The sequence below is a fragment of the Amphiprion ocellaris genome, chromosome 17, assembly GCF_022539595.1.
Source record: "Amphiprion ocellaris isolate individual 3 ecotype Okinawa chromosome 17, ASM2253959v1, whole genome shotgun sequence".
In the NCBI taxonomy this organism is placed as follows: domain Eukaryota; kingdom Metazoa; phylum Chordata; class Actinopteri; family Pomacentridae; genus Amphiprion; species Amphiprion ocellaris.
In genome coordinates, this window is record NC_072782.1 from 22,372,037 (window position 1) to 22,390,437 (window position 18,401).

The 18,401-nt window shown below is 37.6% G+C and overlaps 1 protein-coding gene across 1 annotated transcript; it reads right to left on the minus strand.

Moving 5' to 3' along the window:
- Positions 1-265: 265 nt before the first annotated feature.
- LOC111583885 (SEC14-like protein 2) lies at positions 266-18,376 on the minus strand. The gene is made up of 12 exons (XM_023293137.3): positions 18,233-18,376; positions 16,654-16,729; positions 9,835-9,878; positions 9,471-9,533; positions 9,192-9,380; positions 8,442-8,537; positions 8,300-8,360; positions 8,144-8,227; positions 5,674-5,780; positions 5,447-5,586; positions 4,144-4,313; positions 266-2,291 (listed from the first exon to the last, which is right to left on the minus strand). Exons 1-12 carry the CDS (start codon positions 18,284-18,286, stop codon positions 2,158-2,160), a joined length of 1,218 nt encoding a protein of 405 aa, XP_023148905.2. The 5' UTR covers positions 18,287-18,376; the 3' UTR covers positions 266-2,157.
- Between the last annotated feature and the right edge of the window lie 25 nt (positions 18,377-18,401).

Here is an 18,401-nt window from a genome sequence, read left to right on the forward strand (position 1 = left end):
TTATGTTGAAATGGGTATTTAAGTTCAGTAACTTTATTAACTTAATTAAAATGAACAAACCTGTTGTATTAACCTGAATTACATTTACAAGTTCAAATAACTACCCTAAACAGTTGAATCAATTCACAAATCTAAAAACAAAATGAAAAAAGTTCACACAGCTAACTATTTTAATTGACCTAAAATAGATTTGCAAGTTCAAACAACTATCCCTAAAGAGTTTAATAAATTAACAAATCCAAATTAATTAAACTCACACAAAGGGTTGACACAAGAGATATTTAATCAAGATAACAAAATAAGTTTGACTTAACTCCAAATTTTAAGGCAGCCCTTTCGTAATTTCAAGTTGATACATGTTACATTTTACAAAAACAAACCTCATTTACAATATGTAGCAGAAAATTGTAAAAGAGTTGTATTTTTCAAAGGTTTTGAAGCCCAAATGTCCTCTAATTCTGGAATGACCCACAAACAAGAAATAAAAGAAAACAGCAGTCAGTCATAGGACATGTTCTCTCTTGATCTGTCAAGAGAGACAACAGATATGTACAGGACATGTAAAAGGGGCAAGACAAACCCGCATTCTTGTGCTTCTTTGTGGTCATATTGTGTGTTCTTGTGGTTTTTTCAATTTTTTTTGCATTTTTGCTGGTCAGTTTGTAACTGTGTGTGGTCATTCTGTGTTTCATTTCCATCCTTCTGTGTTATTTGTCAAACTGTATGCTTATATTGTGATCACATTTTGTCTGTTGTGATCATTTTCTGTCTGCTTGTACACAGATGCACCTGAGGGATAGTGTATATAATGCACACACAACAAAAAAACTACATTTTATGAATACACAATTGCTGTGTTTATTATGTACTTACTATTAGACGAACTAAAGGTAACAGAAGTTTCCATAAATTAATAACAAATGATCATTGTTTCATTTACAACAAGACTTCATAATGATGTTTCATGGTTTCGAAGGGTGTTTTGGGGCATATCAAAGATAATTATCAACATCCTTCATTTCAAAACAATATAGCGTTATAAAATGGAAGAACAAATTCTATTATCTTTCAATTTGACGGTGAGACTACAAGAATCAAGCAGATCTCCACTTGATAAACAACCTCAGAAAGTAAGTCCTGACAGAGTCATTCATTAGCTTCTCACAGTAAAGATTAAAGTACAAAAACATGGCAATAGCTCATAAAATGTTCCTTCAACGTTAAATGATGAGCTTATAGAGTTAATGTGGTTCTGGTTTGAAATGCTGCTGAAATAAAGTCTTCTGAAACTTATGTTTCTGTGAACCTGAGTGGTCCCTGTTTGCAATGAAAACTAAGGCTGGATTAACATCAGGGGGACAAAAGAATCCAGGTTCACACTCTGGTGTTTGTAGTAATTTGAACAAATGCTCACTTGGTTGGTAGCACTGTACTGATGCCTTGGGCTACACGTTCAAAGATAGCAAACAGTCTTTTCTGTGTTGAAAAGTGAATGTAGTGTCATAAAGTTCTGTTTCAAATTACACTAGCGTTCAAAAGTTTGGGGTCGCCTAGACAATTTCATGTTTTCAGTGAAAACTCACACTTTTATTCATGTAATCATCCAGCCTTTCAACATGATTAGCTAACACAATGTAGCATTAGAACACAGGAGTGATGGTTGCTGGAAATGTTCCTCTGTACCCCTATGGAGATATTCCATTAAAAATCAGCTGTTTCCAGCTAGAATAGTCATTTACCACATTAACAATGTCTAGACTGGATTTCTGGTTCATTAAATGTTACCGTCATTGAAAAAAAAAACTGCTTTTCTTTCAAAAATAAGGACATTTCTAAGTGACCCCAAACTTTTGAACGGTAGTGTATATCCATAGGCTACTTACATCATGTGACATGACAACAATACAGGTGTTCAAATAGTGCTGGTTGTGCTGAAAAAGGGACATCATGTTTTCATACTGTCATGTTGAGGTGTAACAGCACTTATTTCAGGCTGGTGTTCACGTATTAATCCAGCTACTACAAACGAATTACTAAGTTTAAACTAACACTAAGTGGGACAAATGGGGGCTTTAAGAAGGTAAATCCAGCCCTGATGCCGCGATGTCGATGTCGCTTGTCGGGGATCTGTGATGTGTAGTTCAGGTGTGGACGTCCTCACTGCAGCCTCATGTCTCCTCCTCTGCTGCGTGGACTCTGCATCTGTCCATCTGCAGGAGGAACAACCTCCACTTTGTAGCTCACCTTCTTGGACTGAAGGATGCTGTAGCTGTTGTCAAAACACAGCACATCTGCACAAAGCAAAGGACACAGTTGATTAATGTAATGTCTGTATGCTAGATATGAAGCTACATGTCTGGCTAAAGGTTGCAGGGAAAACACTAATGCATCTGGTCTTATACACTATGATTTGATTCAGCAGCTGCATCTTTATGTAACATTTATGTACATAACAGACTACATTATCAACACTTTGGGGCATAATTTTTTTTTTTCAAATACAAGATAAAGGGAAATATGTTAATTAGTTGGCTACCTCAGTTAGCTAGCTGTGACTAGCTGAGGTCAATCACTGCATTTTTTTCTTATTATATTGTTGTTTATTTCACAAAATTATATTTCTATGACATCACTAAGTTTACATGGTTAGGTAAAATGTACAGGGAAGTAAAGACAGTAGCTGGTTAGATTAGCTTAGGTTAGATTAGATTAGCTTAGCTTAGATTAGCTTAGCACAGCACGGGGACTGAGAATGGGGAAAAAAGCCTGGCTCTGGCAACAAAATCTTCTAATGCGACATAAATCATTTTAAAAAGAATATTAAATTTGAATTTCTATGATTATTTATTTTACAAATTTGAAAAAGATTAAACTAACTCTGGACAACATTTTCCAAGTGCCCAGAAATGTTACAAATTGTGGAAAAAATTATGGTTTCAGGGTGTCCCTAAAGTCAGGACACATAGGAAATCTCATTAATGATTTTTTTTTGCCTCCACAGATTAAATATTAAGTATATACTGGATTAATCATCAAATTTATATTAAATTCAATATATCAAAAAATTACATCTTGAATAAAATGATGTTAAAAATTTCAAAATTTAAAAATACATATTCTTGCCTATGTGTCTAGACTTTAGAGACACCCTGTATATTTAACTATTTACATTTTTACATCCTCAACAAATTCTGTGTTTTTCACACTACTGTGGAACTCTAAAAAGACATTTCACCATTCTGGAAGTATCTTTCAAGAACTTGCTGACAATTTTCTCCTCTGTATACTGTTTTTTAAACCATCCTGCATTTATTTTATTGATCCAGTAAATTTCGTTTTCCTCTCAGTCTCTCTTCTCACCCCCTTTCTGATCTGTGTGAACACAGCCTCCAGTTCATCTGAAAATTCCTGAATTTCTGTCACGTGATTGATGGTCAGTCATGGCTCTCAGTTGCACTGAGGAACAAAGAATTTTTTGTTTTTTTTACAGGATGACACAAACAGTTAATTTTTAGCAAAGGTTTGAACGAGAAATAGTATAAAGTGATTTTAATGAAATATCACGATTTAACACTTAGATTTGGGTCATTTTCCTGAAAAACAGCACATCACACAACTTCTTATGGACCTATCAGGAAGATGTTAAACCAACTCTTTTCTCTGTTTTTCCAGTTTCTGGCTCCAAAAAGTTCTTTAAAGATAAGATGAATTTTAAACCTGCGTTTTTCATTTAATGTATTGACATTCTGTAATGGGCTGCACAGTGGCTCGCCTTGCAGCTAGATCTCCAGTTCGCATCCCCGCTTTCCTGGGATCTTTCTGCATGGAGTTTGCATGTTCTCCCTGTGCATGCAGAGGTTTTCTCCGGGTACTCCGACTTCCTCCCACAGTCCAAAAATATGCTGAGGTCAATTGATAACTGTCCCCTGCCTTCACCCTAAGTCAGCTGGAATAGACTCCAGCCCCCCGGAACCTGAACGAGGATTAAGAGGTGTATAGATAATAGATAGATGGACATTCTGTAATCACGTCTCTATGTAACACTTTTCATCATTAGAGACCATCCTCACAGGAAGTAATACAGCCTGTCCTCCATAATCCAGCTCCTGTGACTTTAATGTAAACTACTGTGCGGTCACTTACAGACTCCCGGCTCTGTACAGGTGAGGCAGCTGTCTTCAGGGACCAGGTGGGCGTTGTAGCGTTCACTGGGCAAAACCTGCAGCATCTCAGCCACCTTCTGACCGCGGCCCTCTTTGGTCCGTCGGTACACTCCAAACCCAATATCTGCTCCATCACTGGCAAACTGCCACCTGGGAAGGAATGAAGACAGAAGGTTTTTATTTTATTTCTTGCATTTGGAAGATTGTTAAACTCTAAACATCTGTAAAGGTTAATCTGGACACCAGCAGACTGATGTTAGCATGTGAAGGATCCAGTCAATTACAGTTCTTGGTTGCCCGACTACATTTAATTTATGACATGATTCGCTGTGCCTTTAAAAGATCCAACTTTGTGGGGCATTCAATGTTTCTGTCAGCCTGCTGTTCTAACTTTTGTGAGTTCCTTGAGCATCATTTTAGCTGCCGGCTGTTGCAAAGATCTCTCAGTTTCCTCTCAGCAAAAGATAACATTATTTTCCACGATAACTTGATGGTTTTCATAATAGTTTACCGTTGTTCTAAATGTACAAACTCAAAATTAGGTCTAAAAGTTTCCAGGTTTTCAAGAACCCACAAGTACTAGTCCTGTCGCAATATCACATTCTCACTACATGATTATCATAGCCAAATGATTTATAGTTAAAATATGAGTGTAAGGAGGTGAAGAACATATAAACAAAACTATACTTTATGTTCTTACAACATTATTACATGTGTATTATTAACTTCACATCAAGATTTCATTTTCTAAATGTCACAGTTATTGTCGATAACAGTAAACTGCAATAATTGTAGAGGAAAACCTGTTTCTATTGTTTGTATTGTTTATTAATTTATTTTTTTTCTTGTGTACCTAAGTCTGAAACTGTTTTCCTGTTACTGTCACTCACCTGTAAAATCACTTAATGTCATAAAAGGTGCCTCACAAATATAGACTAAAACAAATAAACTCATTACGTTGCTTTATTTGTTGTTTACTTTCTTTGCCTTTTTAATTTTGTAGTTGTTTGTGTATTTGTGTGGATTCATGACTTTTGCATTGGATTTGATGAATACCGAGATGTATATAAAGCATATGTTGATGGGGTCAGTAAGACAACAGAGAGGTGGACTCATTAGGGATGATACCAGATTCAGACACAGAAGAACCAAAGAAGATCTGCTGTATTTATGGATTTAATGTTTTACAGCTACATTTGCGAGGCCACTGATCAAACCCTGTTACTAAGTCGGTGTTTCAGGCCTCAAACAGGTCACAAACTCTGAATAAAGTAGTTCCATACCTCAGCAGGCTGCTGGCTGCAGTAACGTCGTACTCGAGCTGGAAGACGGAGCCTCGGCTGATGGTCACACTACTGTCATACTGAACCTTCACCGAGTCCTGCACGTAGTAGGACCTGGGAACTGTGCCGCCGTACTTTATCTGCAATCACAAACACACCCAAACATCCATCATTTCAGTCACTGCGTTTGAGCAAAGTAGCGTGGTGCTTGTTCAGTCTGTTCTCACCATGGTTCTGCAGCGAGGGTCTCCATCAGGGTCGGTCAGGGTTCCTCCGTACACCACAGGCAGCTGCTCTGGGTCGATGTGTTTATGCAGAACCTCCTGCCAGTTACCTGCAAACACAGGAAGGGCCTTTGGAATTGAATGGAAATTTACTCAAATGCTTACTTTTTATAGTACTTAATACTTTTACTGCAGTAATTTGACAGCTTCAGCGACATTCTCATATAAGAAACAAAAATATGCTTTGCTGTAAACAGTACTCTTAAGGTGGAGTGATGATGTGCTGCTTTTCCATTTTACTAATCTTAATAGTGGTCATTTATTTGTAATAATTCAATTTGAACTTTTGATAAATGTGATGGCATTTTTTACCATCATCTAAATTTTTAGCACACAAAAAATCTGTGAAATGATGTAAATATAATAATCAGATGAAGCCACGGCAATCATTAGTTGCAATTCTAAATAAAATATTTAAAAAATTAGCTCCACCTTGACTAACTATATTAGTAAAACTTTTTTCAGAGCTTTTAAATATCAATGCATTAGTGATAAATCCATTCTCACTAATACTATTACTCTTATACAGAACTGTACAAAAGTCACAACAACAATTTATCTTCATTCATTCAATTTTCCTGACTTTACATGACAAGTTCTTCTATTTCAAAGAACTTATGGGTATTTTTCTAACGTGTCTTTAATAAACAATGTCTGGTAAGATTATTACATTACAATACAATTTACATGTACATTACTAATTTGTTATGTAATCAGTTGAATTACACAAACTTCTGTAAATTAATGTGAATACTTTAACATTACTTTGGTCACAGCTGAGTCAGTCATTATTCACAGCTGTGCCAGGGAACACAGAATTTACACATTTTTCTGGTAACATTTTAAATGAAACGTGATTTTTGTAGCGGAACATGTAGAAATGGTAGAAACTACACTTTGAGATTAAAATTGCACTCGTTAATTTAGAGGCACCATCCTCACCTTGCCTGAGGAAAACATCAATTTAAGCTAAGTCTCAAATTCAATTCAGTTCAATTCAGTTTTATTTATATAGCACCAATTACAGTCAAATTGTCTCGAGACGCTTTACAGAACCCATATGCCTGACCCCCAGAGCAAGCCAAAAGGCGACAGTGGCAAGGAAAACACCCTTTTAACAGGGAAAAAAACCTCGAGCAGAACCCGGCTCTAATGTGGGGGGACCCATCTGCCTGCTGGCCGGGCGGGTTGAGAGGGACAGAAGAGGTAGAGAGGTAGAGATAGAGGGGTAGAGATAGAGGGGAAGAGGTAGAGGGGTAGAGGTAGAGGGGTAGAGATAGAGGGGTAGAGGTAGAGGGGAAGAGGTAGAGGGGTAGAGATAGAGGGGTAGAGGTAGAGGGGAAGAGGTAGAGGGGTAGAGATAGAGGGGTAGAGATAGAGGGATGGAGGTAGAGGGGAAGAGGTAAAAGGGTAGAGATAGAGGCAAAGAGACTTTGATTGAAATGAAGTTGATCAGTCTCATTCTGAAAGTCGTAGACTCTGATTTCATTGACCTCCAGTTCCCAAAACAAAGAAATATACGGTAGAACCGATTATAATTATACACAAACATTTATTAACTAATTCTATGAACAAACAATAAACAACAATGACATGACAACAACAGACTGTGAATAAATGAATGAATAAATGCAGATAAACTAATGAACTGTGATCGTCACTGGTATCATGTGTGTGCATCTTCCACAAACACCTCAGATTTGATGTGTTCTTCTTCCATCCTGGTCCTGATCAACCTGGTATCAGAGACTGAGTCCAGATTGTCACTCCAAAGATGATGCATTTCTTTAATGTTCTGATTTAAGCTTCTCAATTCATTCCTGCATACCAAGTTCTGCGTGTTAGGTACTGAGAGATCAGAAGGTCAGAGGTGTGATTTCCCTCACAGTTGACACTTTAATGACCCTAATCAGATTCTAGTGGAGGTAGGAGGCATCCTGTTGTCTCCAAGAGTGCTGTGAGTGGTCCTTTAGTAGTAAACATCTGATCAGCAGATGTTCCATTTGGGGGTGAATTTTGGGTTAGCTGTCTCCTGAAATGGTGTCTTACCAAATTTACAGCTTTGGGAGAGGGTCTTTGGATCTTCGTGTTGCTCTGGAATGTTCTGCTCCTTAGTACGCTACATTTTGAAGACATGTCTTGATTTTAAGCTCAGATTTGGTTCATTTTCCCAACATAGCATGACATGGATGATTCATTCAAGGACAAAATCAAACAATTTTTTTTCTCTTTATACAGTTTGCAGCTCTGACAAATGGTGTCATTCTGATGATTTTTTAAAGATAACACGCCTTTTAAACCCACTATCAGATTTTGACATTCAGGGATTCAAAAATCAGCCTGTTAGCGTGCTGATGTTAGCATTTACCTCAGATAGTCTGAAAGAACAATGCAGAAAGAAAATGGGTCTTACTTCCTAAAACGATGATCTTGCGTCGTGTTTCCTCACATAGAAAGTGTTTGATCAAGTTGTAGGCCATAGGAAACATTTTGGGAGCTGCAGCAAAGACACAAAATCATCAATACAGTCTGGACATCAGACAGACACACAACAGATGTGCTGAGGTACCTTTGATGAGGAACACTCTCTTCAGCCCCTCCGGATAGTTGTCTTCAAACATGGTGAGGATCTACAGGACAGATATATATGCTTAACATGCAGCAGTGAACAGATGTGACAGATGTGACAGATGTGTGAGAGCATGACAAACCTCTCCATAGGTCTCAATAGCAGGTTTCCATATATGCTTCAGTCCAAGTCCTTCACAGTCATAGATCAGAGTGATGGCCTCAATGTTGGTTGACAACTGACAGACAGGAGAAGGAACTTTAGAGGAGGCAAGAGAGGAAATAAGAAAGGAGACAAGAGGAGAGGGGACAAGTGGAGAGGAAGCAAGAAAGGAGAAGACTAGTAGGCATGAAAGGAGACAAGAGGAGAGGAGATGAGGAGACAAGAGAGAAGAGGAGACTAATGGACATGTAAGGAAAGGAGGAGTCAAAAGAGGAGAGGAAACAAGAAGAAATGGGACCATCGCTCCATCCATCCATTATCTATACACCACTTAATCCTCATTAGAGTCATGGGGGGCTGGTGTCTATCCCAGCTGACTTAGGGTGAAGGCAGGGGACACTCTGGACAGGTCATCAGTTTATCACAGGGCTACATATAGAGACAAACAATCACACTCACATTCACATCTATGGACAATTTAGAATCACCAATTAACCTCAGCAAAGTTTTGGACTGTGAGAGGAAGCCACATGCACAGAGAGAACATGTAAACTCAATACAGAAAGATCACAAGCCCAGTCCAGGACATGAACTGGGGATCTTCTAGCTGCGCGGCTACAGTGCTCACCACCGAGCCACTGTGCAGCCCGAAATGGGAATATGACAGGATAAAAACATGAAGCAAAACAAGAGGAGGAAGTGAACACAGAAGCAGAAATCAGAGTCTGACCTTCTCTGACTGCCTCCTGCACTCCCTCTGCAGCATCTCTGTGTGTCTGATCTTGGTCTTTATGAAGTCCTGTTTGGTCGCCGACAACAGCAGACCTTTAGGATCCAGAGGACCAATCACATCGTACCAGATGGGACTTCCCTCCTTGTCATAGCCGCACATCCCTCCAGACACGTACTTCTCAATCACCTGAGGGACGAAGACGAAGGAGAAACTGCTCACATGAACATCACAGTGTAGGAACTGAAGCTGAAGAGTATTTATCAGACAGCAGGTTACCTCTGGAGGCTTCCAGTCAGATATGATGGAGTCCACTCTCATCTGTCTCCTGAACTCCACATGCTGCAGAGACACAGAGGAGGACCAATCTAATCTTTGTTTTTAGTGGGAATGATGGATCATCACATTTCTTTTAACATGACATGGGGCCCAACTAGATGCAGATTTTCTGTGAGGTGCTTAAAAGTCAAAAAGCTTCAGATGCACTGTTTTGCATTGCATTCTGCAAGCTTGTCTATGCTTCTGAAGAAATGCAATGTGTAAAAAACAGCAGTTTGTGTTTTAAAATGTCATGTAGGAGCAGAGTACTGTAAAAAAAAAAAAAAAAAAAAAAGTCCAGTAAAGCAACCAACAAAGATCCTACCTTTCTGACCATGGCCTCGGCTTTCTGAACATTGAAGCTACGAGCTGCAAAAGAAAAATATCCCACATCATTTGGGAAAATAAAACATTTTTTTGAGCTAAAATGTGGGAAACTTTCACCTAAAATCTTTATGAGGCAGAATCAAAAGCATCTGTTCTTTTACAGGTAAAAATTAAGTTATTACACTTTGAAACACTGAGAGTGTTGAACCCTGTGAGCTTTATGATTCTATTTTCTTTATCTTTAAGCTCTTATCCCTGGTCAATATAGCGATTTTTTTATTCAGAAGAGTCTTGACTATCTAGATTTGCCATCATTAGATAAAATAATACTGGCAGTTTTTTTTATATTAAAAATGGGATATTTGTTGTGCAGGGAAATCTCCAATATGACTCTCATTCTGCTATGTAATTAGATTGTCAGCAAATATATTTAAATAGATGTGGTATATATATAGAAATATATTAGTGATTAATTCTTTTAAAGTAGGATTTTACACTTGTAGTTGATCAATTTTAACTATTTTGTATTGAACGCAACCAATGATTGTTTTTGTTAAGGATTATTCTGCTTATTAGTTTCTCTGTTAATCAACTGATTGTTTCACTTGTAAAAACACACTGAAAATAGTGAAAAATAGTGAAAAAAGGATCCCCAAAAAATACTTTAAAAAATTATAGAACACTGTACTGTTCCAATTTTTTAAAAACTTGTGAAAAAGGGGGATTTTACAAGTTATTATCTGTAATTTAAAAAAACAAAACAGGAAAAGTCAGTAAAATACCAATAAATTGCTAAAAAAAAAAAATGCAATGTTCATTTTTCACAGTGTAGTTTAATTTATAACAAACATCACATTTTCAGCCTGTTTTCAGCCGAGCAAAGAAACTGGTCCAGGTTAAGAGGTAATGCAAACAATCCCAGAGTCGGAATCGATCTGAGCCTCCCTGAACTGTGGACCATTAAACAAACCAGTCCACTGACGTGGAATAACTGATACCAGTGTAACTCAGCACATTTAATCAAGGAATGCACTGAAGAACAATTTTAATATACTTCAAGTGTTTCCATGGTGTGCTGCTTTCTTTTTCTCCTCCGCTGTATTTTGTAGGCAAACACTGTCCTTTGTATTTCACTACATTTATTATAAAGCTTTATCTGTGGGTTATTTTTGCAGATTCAGGCTATTTTATTATAGATTAGGCTACAAACAAATTAGAGACTTATGTACATATTAACCTTAACACCTTTTATAAAATCACATTTGTAGTTTTTTTTTATTATTGTAATTTCCTTTTACAGATATCTGTGTGTAAAATTTAAACTTGCACCTCTACATTTTTATGCTGGCTTGAACAAATCTTTAACAAACCTTTGCAGCTTGACTGGAGCATCACTTTTTTCGAGTGGAAATCAAACATTTACAGTTTGGATACGACACTGGGTTGATCAGTTTGAAGCTTCCTGAGTAAACACTAATGCTCCGCTGTCAAGGACATGAAGTCAGAGCAGGCAGCATTACAGGAAAGAAATCACTGATTAACCAACAGAGAGCTCAGGATTTCATTCATTATCTGGTCAAATTACTTTTGAACAAGTTTATTTCATAGGAATGCTGGCATGCCTATGTGCGTTGCTAGCATCTCTAGACTTGCTACTGGTATCTCTATGGCAGGAACTTGTATTCGTATGTTGGCAATAATATTCCAAGGCTGGAAACTAGCATTTCTAGGCTAATGATTAGCTTTCTTGGGCTAATAACTAACAACTCCTGGTTAGTTACTAATATTCCTCTAATAACTACCATTACTTGGCTGGCTACTAGAATCATAGGCTCAAGATTTGCAGTCTTAGGTTGGCCAGTTACAACCCAAGACTGGCAACTAGTCATAGGCTAACAACTAGCATTCCTAGTGGCTAGTATTCCTAGGCTGATAACTAGCATCCTGAGGTTAGAAACAAGCATTCCGAGGCTAGTCACTGGCATCTCTAGGCTAGTTTTGAGCACTTCTGGGTTATCCGTTACATTAGCATTCCTAAGGAACATTAAAGAACATTAATTTACACTTTGATTTAACACAATTATAAGAACTACGTTTACTTTTCTGAATGCCTAAGTACATTATACACTGAGCATTTATAAAGGTGCCTTTGGAATACAGATGTTAAAGGTTTTGCTTTGCAGTTTTGATCCAGTCAGGATCAGGGTCATTCTTTTTCTCTTGTCCCATCCCCCTGATGGTCAAATTGAAACTCAAATAAAACAGTTAAAATTAAATTTAAACCTCCTTTTTTTAATATTATTTTTTTCATTGATGTCTCTTCTAATTGTGGAAAAATTTTTATAATCAACATAAATAATTATCATGCATGGAACGTGTGTCCCACAACAACCCCGTTAGCATAACCTTTTTAGCTGGTAGAAGAAGAAGAAAATAGTGAATCACATGAAGCACTGGAATTAACATCATCAAACATTTTCCAAAAGAATGGGTAGAGCAAAGCTGTGTCCTCTCTTCTATGTTATATATAACACTGTGAGCCTTGACTGAATGTCTCACTCTACCTCATGCAACCCTGTTATGTATATTATCAGGAAAAGACAAATTCTTTGGACTTTTTTCTTGATTTTTTTTCCATCAGTAAGTTTGTCCTCTTGGTCAGCAGTAACAGCCAGCTAAATATCTAGCTTCTACTGCTGAGAAAAAAGCTAACATTAGCATGGATTAGCAACCAATCAAGCCTTTGATAGTTTATTACCTATTATTGATGTATATGGAGCAGAAATTTGTAAAAGAGAGGGTTTCTTTTTCAAAGATTTTGAAGCACAAATGTCCTCCAATTCTGGAATGAACCATCTCTTGAATATGTTGTTTATCCTGATTTAACTACAGAGTTTAACTACACATATTAACACAAGAGCACGTAAGTTTCCTTTTCAAGCTGAGACACATGAGACAAATCTGGGCTTTAATCCAGCAAGCGCCTCGTTAACCAAAATGTCACGATGATTATCGATAATGATCACTTCACTTTCTGCTTTAACTACTACTGTTAGACTGCTCTGAATCACTGAGACTGGTTCACAAAGACACACCTCACTGCCTTAAGTAATGCCAATTATAATGCCACTGACAGTATCGGTTTGTAAGAGGTGAAGTGATTTGGGCTGTCACCAGCTGTGATGAGTTATTTTCTGTGAAGGCTTTAATGATTAGATAAGTCAATAATTACAGCTGAGTATGATTTAATGGGATTCAGCAGCTGCGTCTAGAAGATAAGGGCTAAAAAGTTTAAACAATAATAACAAATTGACCTGGCTTTAATTCTTAAGACAAAAGGAAGTGATTGATAAGACATAATTATAATCCACACTCTGAATTTAAGACCAAAACTCCTAGTAGTAGAAGTTCCTCCTTTTAATTAGCTTTTAAAACACTTTTTGCTGTTGAATAATAAAGTACTAACACTAATTTATCTGTGCACCTCCTTGGTCTGTGGACACCAGCATTTACAGTATGTCTAAATTATTTGCAACCAATAAGCTACAAATATATTAAATTAGAACTTTAGAGCAGCTGCATTTGTTTTATACACTGCTTCGCCAAAAAAAAGTCACAAACTCTAATATTTTGTTGGACTGCCTTTAGCTTTGAGTATGGCACTCAATCACTGTGGCATTGTTTTGATAAGCTTCTGCAGTGTCATAGCATTTATTTCTGTCCAGAGATGCATTAATTTTCTACCAGGATCTTATTGATGATGGGAGAGTCTGACTGCTGTGCAAAGTCTTCTCCAGAACATCCCAAAGATTCTCAATGGGGCTGAGGTCTGGACTCTGTGGAGGTCAATCCATGTGTGAAAATGATGTCTGATGCTCCTTGAACCACTCATTCACAATGTGAGCCCCATGAATCCTGGCATTGTCATCTTGGAACATGTCATATCATCAGGGAAGAAAAACTCCACTGATGCAAAGACCTGGTCATTCAGTATATTCAGGTAGTCAGCTGACCTCATTCTTTGGGAACCTGACCAACCCCACATCATAATCCTAACCCCCACAGGCTTGTATGGTAGACACTAGCCATGATGAGTGCATCACTTCATCTGCCTCTCTTCTTACCCTGATGCCCACATCACTTTGAAACAGAGTAAATGTGGACTCATCAGACCACATTTGTTCCTTGAAGACAATGGTTCACCACTATCTGCACTGGACGGTTCTTAACCTGATTTTAATAGTTTCAGACATCTCCTTAGTTGTTTTCTTTGCTTGATGCACACCAATAATTTGACCCTTCTGGTCACAGATTAACATCCTTTCAACGACCACAGGATCCTTCAACATGGTTGTTTAAGAAATAAGAAACTCCTCACCGCATCAGCTAGGGTTAAATACTTTGTTGCAGCTGAAACATATTCATCACTGCAGCAATTTTCCAATGGAAGCCTCTTACCTATTTGCTTAGTTAAATCCTGGTGGCAGCTTTTTTCTTTTGGCCAGGCAGTGTAATTAATAAATGAATCTTCATATTGTGTAAAACCTCTGCACCTTATTATATTAACACTTGTGAACAAGGAATGTAACACCATAGAAAGTGTTTTAGCATTTATATTTTAGCAAGTTTTTTCACATTTTAAAATGCGTTGTTTTCAGATAAAATGTATGTATTCAGTGTCCTCTATTGCAATAAATTAATTAATTTATGCTACTAAATATAATGGTACCAGCATCTTCTTAATTTCAAGCCAATAATAGAGGTTCCGTGATTACACAAAAAGTTGTTTAGGTTTAAATATAAGACTATAAGGGGGAATAAATGTTTCATAAGCAGTTTATTGATTCCAATAAACTGTTTAACTGTAACTCCTCCTATGGAGATCTGTAATTCATGCAGGTACAGAAACAGATAATGAATGATAATATAGTAAAATACATTTGTAGTGGGTTATAAACTATTCCATTTTTATGGAAGGGGCCTTTAGAGCCACCAGAATAACACTGCTGTGCTAAAATTGTTCATATTTTGTATTTTCTTGTGCAGGATCAGTGGCAGTAAGCCTGATGTAGGAGTATTTCCATGCTTTAATTACCTCTGCTGCTCATTTATCTTACGACTTACTTTTTAGATCAAGAAATTAAACTATAAATAATCTTATTGTTGTTTCAAGTATTTGAAAAACTACTTCAGGGTTCTCATCTTCCCTTATCTTCTCCTAGGTTTTGTCTTTATGTGTTTTGTCCATTTTCAGTGTCATCAGGACCTTAAATGCAACATGAGACACACAAAGATAACAGAAAAGTGCGACTAAACTATGTTTCCGTTTCTAAAAGTTGTACACAGAGGTTTGTTTTGAGTCAGAGAATGGCATCATACACATATAAGTCTTTCACTTCCTCTGACAGGTGTCGATACCTCCAGGTCTGGTATTTCCCCATTGAAACTGGATACAGTGTGGGGAACAGGTTTGTTAGTTACTGTCAGACGTCAGAGAGAGTCAGCTTAGCTTCAGGCGTTAGCTTCAACAGGTATCTCGGGTATTCTGAGTAGTGACAGACTGTTGTCCTTGTTCAGAGTAAAGTTAAGTGGTGTGTTCACTTTTTATCAGTTTCTCTCAGTCAGCACCACTGTTTACATGTATTCACAGCCTCAGTAAAAGTATCAGTCTGGTGTCTCAGCATTGTCCCTCCTATAGCACTATCTGATTGGTTACATGTCACAAGCAAAAGCCAATCAACTAAAATATAAATGTTAAAAAAGATTTCTTTTAATTAAGCATGTAAGACATAAATAAAGGCATTTCAAACTTTTAAGTTTTCTTTTGGAATGTGCAGTATTCAAAATTTTTTACAGCAAATGAGTAAATCAGCTTTCAATATCGTGTATCTGTCTCCTTGAATTCTAATAATCTGCAGTAAACATTGTGGTCAACCACTATTAGGGATTACGACTCAAACTAACAGCAGCTGGAGGAAGCTGTGCTAAAAGTAAAGCATGTCAAAGGAGACCACTCAGCATGCTGGGACATCCAGAATTCAGTTATTTTTAAAAAAAAATCTTTATATCATGTAAGATTGTTCACTTACTTTTGGGAATGTAAAAATGGACGTCTAATTATCTAACAATTAAGGCAATATTTTCGGTAAACCTCTGGAACTAAAACTGAAAGTCTGAACTTCAAACACACCTTGATTATTTCAGTTGAAATCCACTGCGGTGTGAACAGAGACAAAATTAGAAAAACTACATATGGATATGACTGTAAATACAACATTAGCATGTTTATGTAAACATATATTTATATTATATTTGCATATAAATGATATAAAATAAACCCTTTCGTCATACTTTGGAAATCACTGCCCAAAAGCGGGTGAACTATGCTACTTCTAAGAGCTCTTCTTTCCACTAAACTTGAAGTTATGTAACCTGTGTTGCTTTAATTGTCTATGTGACAGTGAAATAGACAAGCGAGCTCATCAAAGACAAAACCTGCGAGAAGATAAAGGCATATATAGCAAACAAGAACCCTAAAGCACTTTATCAACTACTTTAAACAGAGACTAGGTGATTTATGGTTTGGTTTCTTGCTCTGAAACATACCTACAGCTGTCAGATAGATATAGTGCAGTAAAAAGTAACTCAAGCTTCTATTTCTGCTGGTCCATTTCAAATATTTTCAGGTGCTCTAACCATAGAAAAGGTGTCATTCCTCAGCTATTTCTCTAGTTTGTAATTATTTGGCAGTCGTCCTATCTCCTGAGTCTATTAAGCCTGTCTGGGTTCTGTAGGTGCCGGCGGCTGCAGGTCTCACCTCGGAGCCAGCGGAGGAGGTAGTGGTCATGCTGAGCAGGCAGGCTGGGGAGGATGTCCTGGATCCTCCCCCGAAACTGCAGCCAGAGAACCAGAAAGAAGACAAAATGATCAGAAAGTTTATGTATTATTAAAGGAACAGTTTCACACTGTTGTAAATAGACAGAGAGTTAGACAAGAAGCCAGGAGATTTGTAGCTCTGCTTAGCATAAAGACAGAAAACCGGAGGAGGCCTAGTTCTGTCATTTAAAAACTGTGTGCAAAAAGTGGAAAAACAACAATCTCCCAAAGAACTAAAACCCACTTACAATATATCTAAAACCTTCACGAAGAGTTTAAACCTCTTCTGTGAACCCAGGAAGTTCCAAAGAGACATCTCCATTGACTACCAGAACATTGTGACTGACCCAGGACCTCCTCAGTGGCCTCTAGAACCTCCTGAATTATGAACGCTGAACATGTTAAAGGGCCTGTAGAATTTCATAAGAGACTTCTGGAACCCCATAAAGGACCCTGTTTACCAATTAACCCCCTAAAACACCTAGAACCTCATCCATGGCACTAGAACCCCATAACAGGCATCTAAACCACATTCAATGACTACCAGAACCTCTTATATAACCGAGGATCACCTCAATGACCTTTAGAATGTCACCAAAGGCTTTTTCTTGAACAGTGAACAACTTGGAGGATCTGACTCGTTGAACGCAATGAAGACCCTCAGTTACCAATCGAACCCCTAAAGGACATCTACAACCTTTTCAGTTTCATTTAAACTGTATAAAGGACCTAATGTGGCCACTGGAACTTCTTAAAATACTTCATTTTGAACGATTAACACCTTAAACAACTAGCTGAACTTCATAATGGACCACTACAAGCCAAAGAAAGATGCCAGTTACCTCTCAATCCCCTAAAAGACACTTACAACCTCGTCAGTTACTACTAAAACATCTAGAATTTATTCAATGACTATAAGAACTTTTTACACAGTCCAGAACCACCTCGATAATCACTAGCCTTTTTTTGAATAGTAAACACCTTTAAGGACTTGTAGAACTCATAACAGTCCTCTAGAACACCATGAAGGGACTCAGTTATACGGTCAGCCCCCTAAAAGGCATCTGGAATCTCCTCAGTGACTACCAGAAGCTCCTTCAGGACCTAGCTCCTCCTCAATGAACATGAACAAGAACCTTCAATATATTTACCTGTTTCAGTCTCAGAAACCATTTTTGTTGAACACATTTGTATTTTACAAGCCTGTTATATCCATTTATTAATAAATATGAACCTGACCGGTAACTGTTAGCTATAGTTGTTACTTAGATGTGTTCAAGTACAATTACAAAGTAGATTAAATCAAAATTTTCCAGTAAAGTAAATTATCTTCAGATAAACTGATAGTTACTGATTAGCAAAAACAATGTTTCTGGCAGACGTTACCATCTGGATCAGAGTGAATGACAGCTCTACAAAAGCAGCTGGCTGCCTCAGATACTTCCACTTGACAACTACAAACTAAAGCCGCTCAGTAAAGCAACTTCCTGGGATAATATGATTAGAATATAATTTGTTACCTCAGATAAGATTTCTGCCTGCGTGGGGCTTAGGTCTCCAACTCGTCCGCTCATGTCTGAGTTGTGGCGTCTCTCCAACAGAAGCAGTGTGTGTGAATGAACAGCCGGGGAGGGAGATGAAGGTGGACTAGTGAAAACACCACGCCCCCTTTACACACCTAAAAGTTGT

What these genes read in the sequence shown, in the direction of transcription:
- LOC111583885 (XM_023293137.3), bottom strand. Translation starts at nt 18,286, where the DNA reads ATGAGCGGACGAGTTGGAGACCTAAGCCCCACGCAGGCAGAAATCTTA. An exon ending in AGGCAGAAATCTTATCTGAG is followed by an intron (nt 16,730 to 18,232) that starts GTAACAAATTAT and finishes CTCTGGCTGCAG; the next exon opens with TTTCGGGGGAGGATCCAGGA. An exon ending in CAAGATCATCGTTTTAGGAA is followed by an intron (nt 5,781 to 8,143) that starts GTAAGACCCATT and finishes CTGTGTTTGCAG; the next exon opens with GTAACTGGCAGGAGGTTCTG.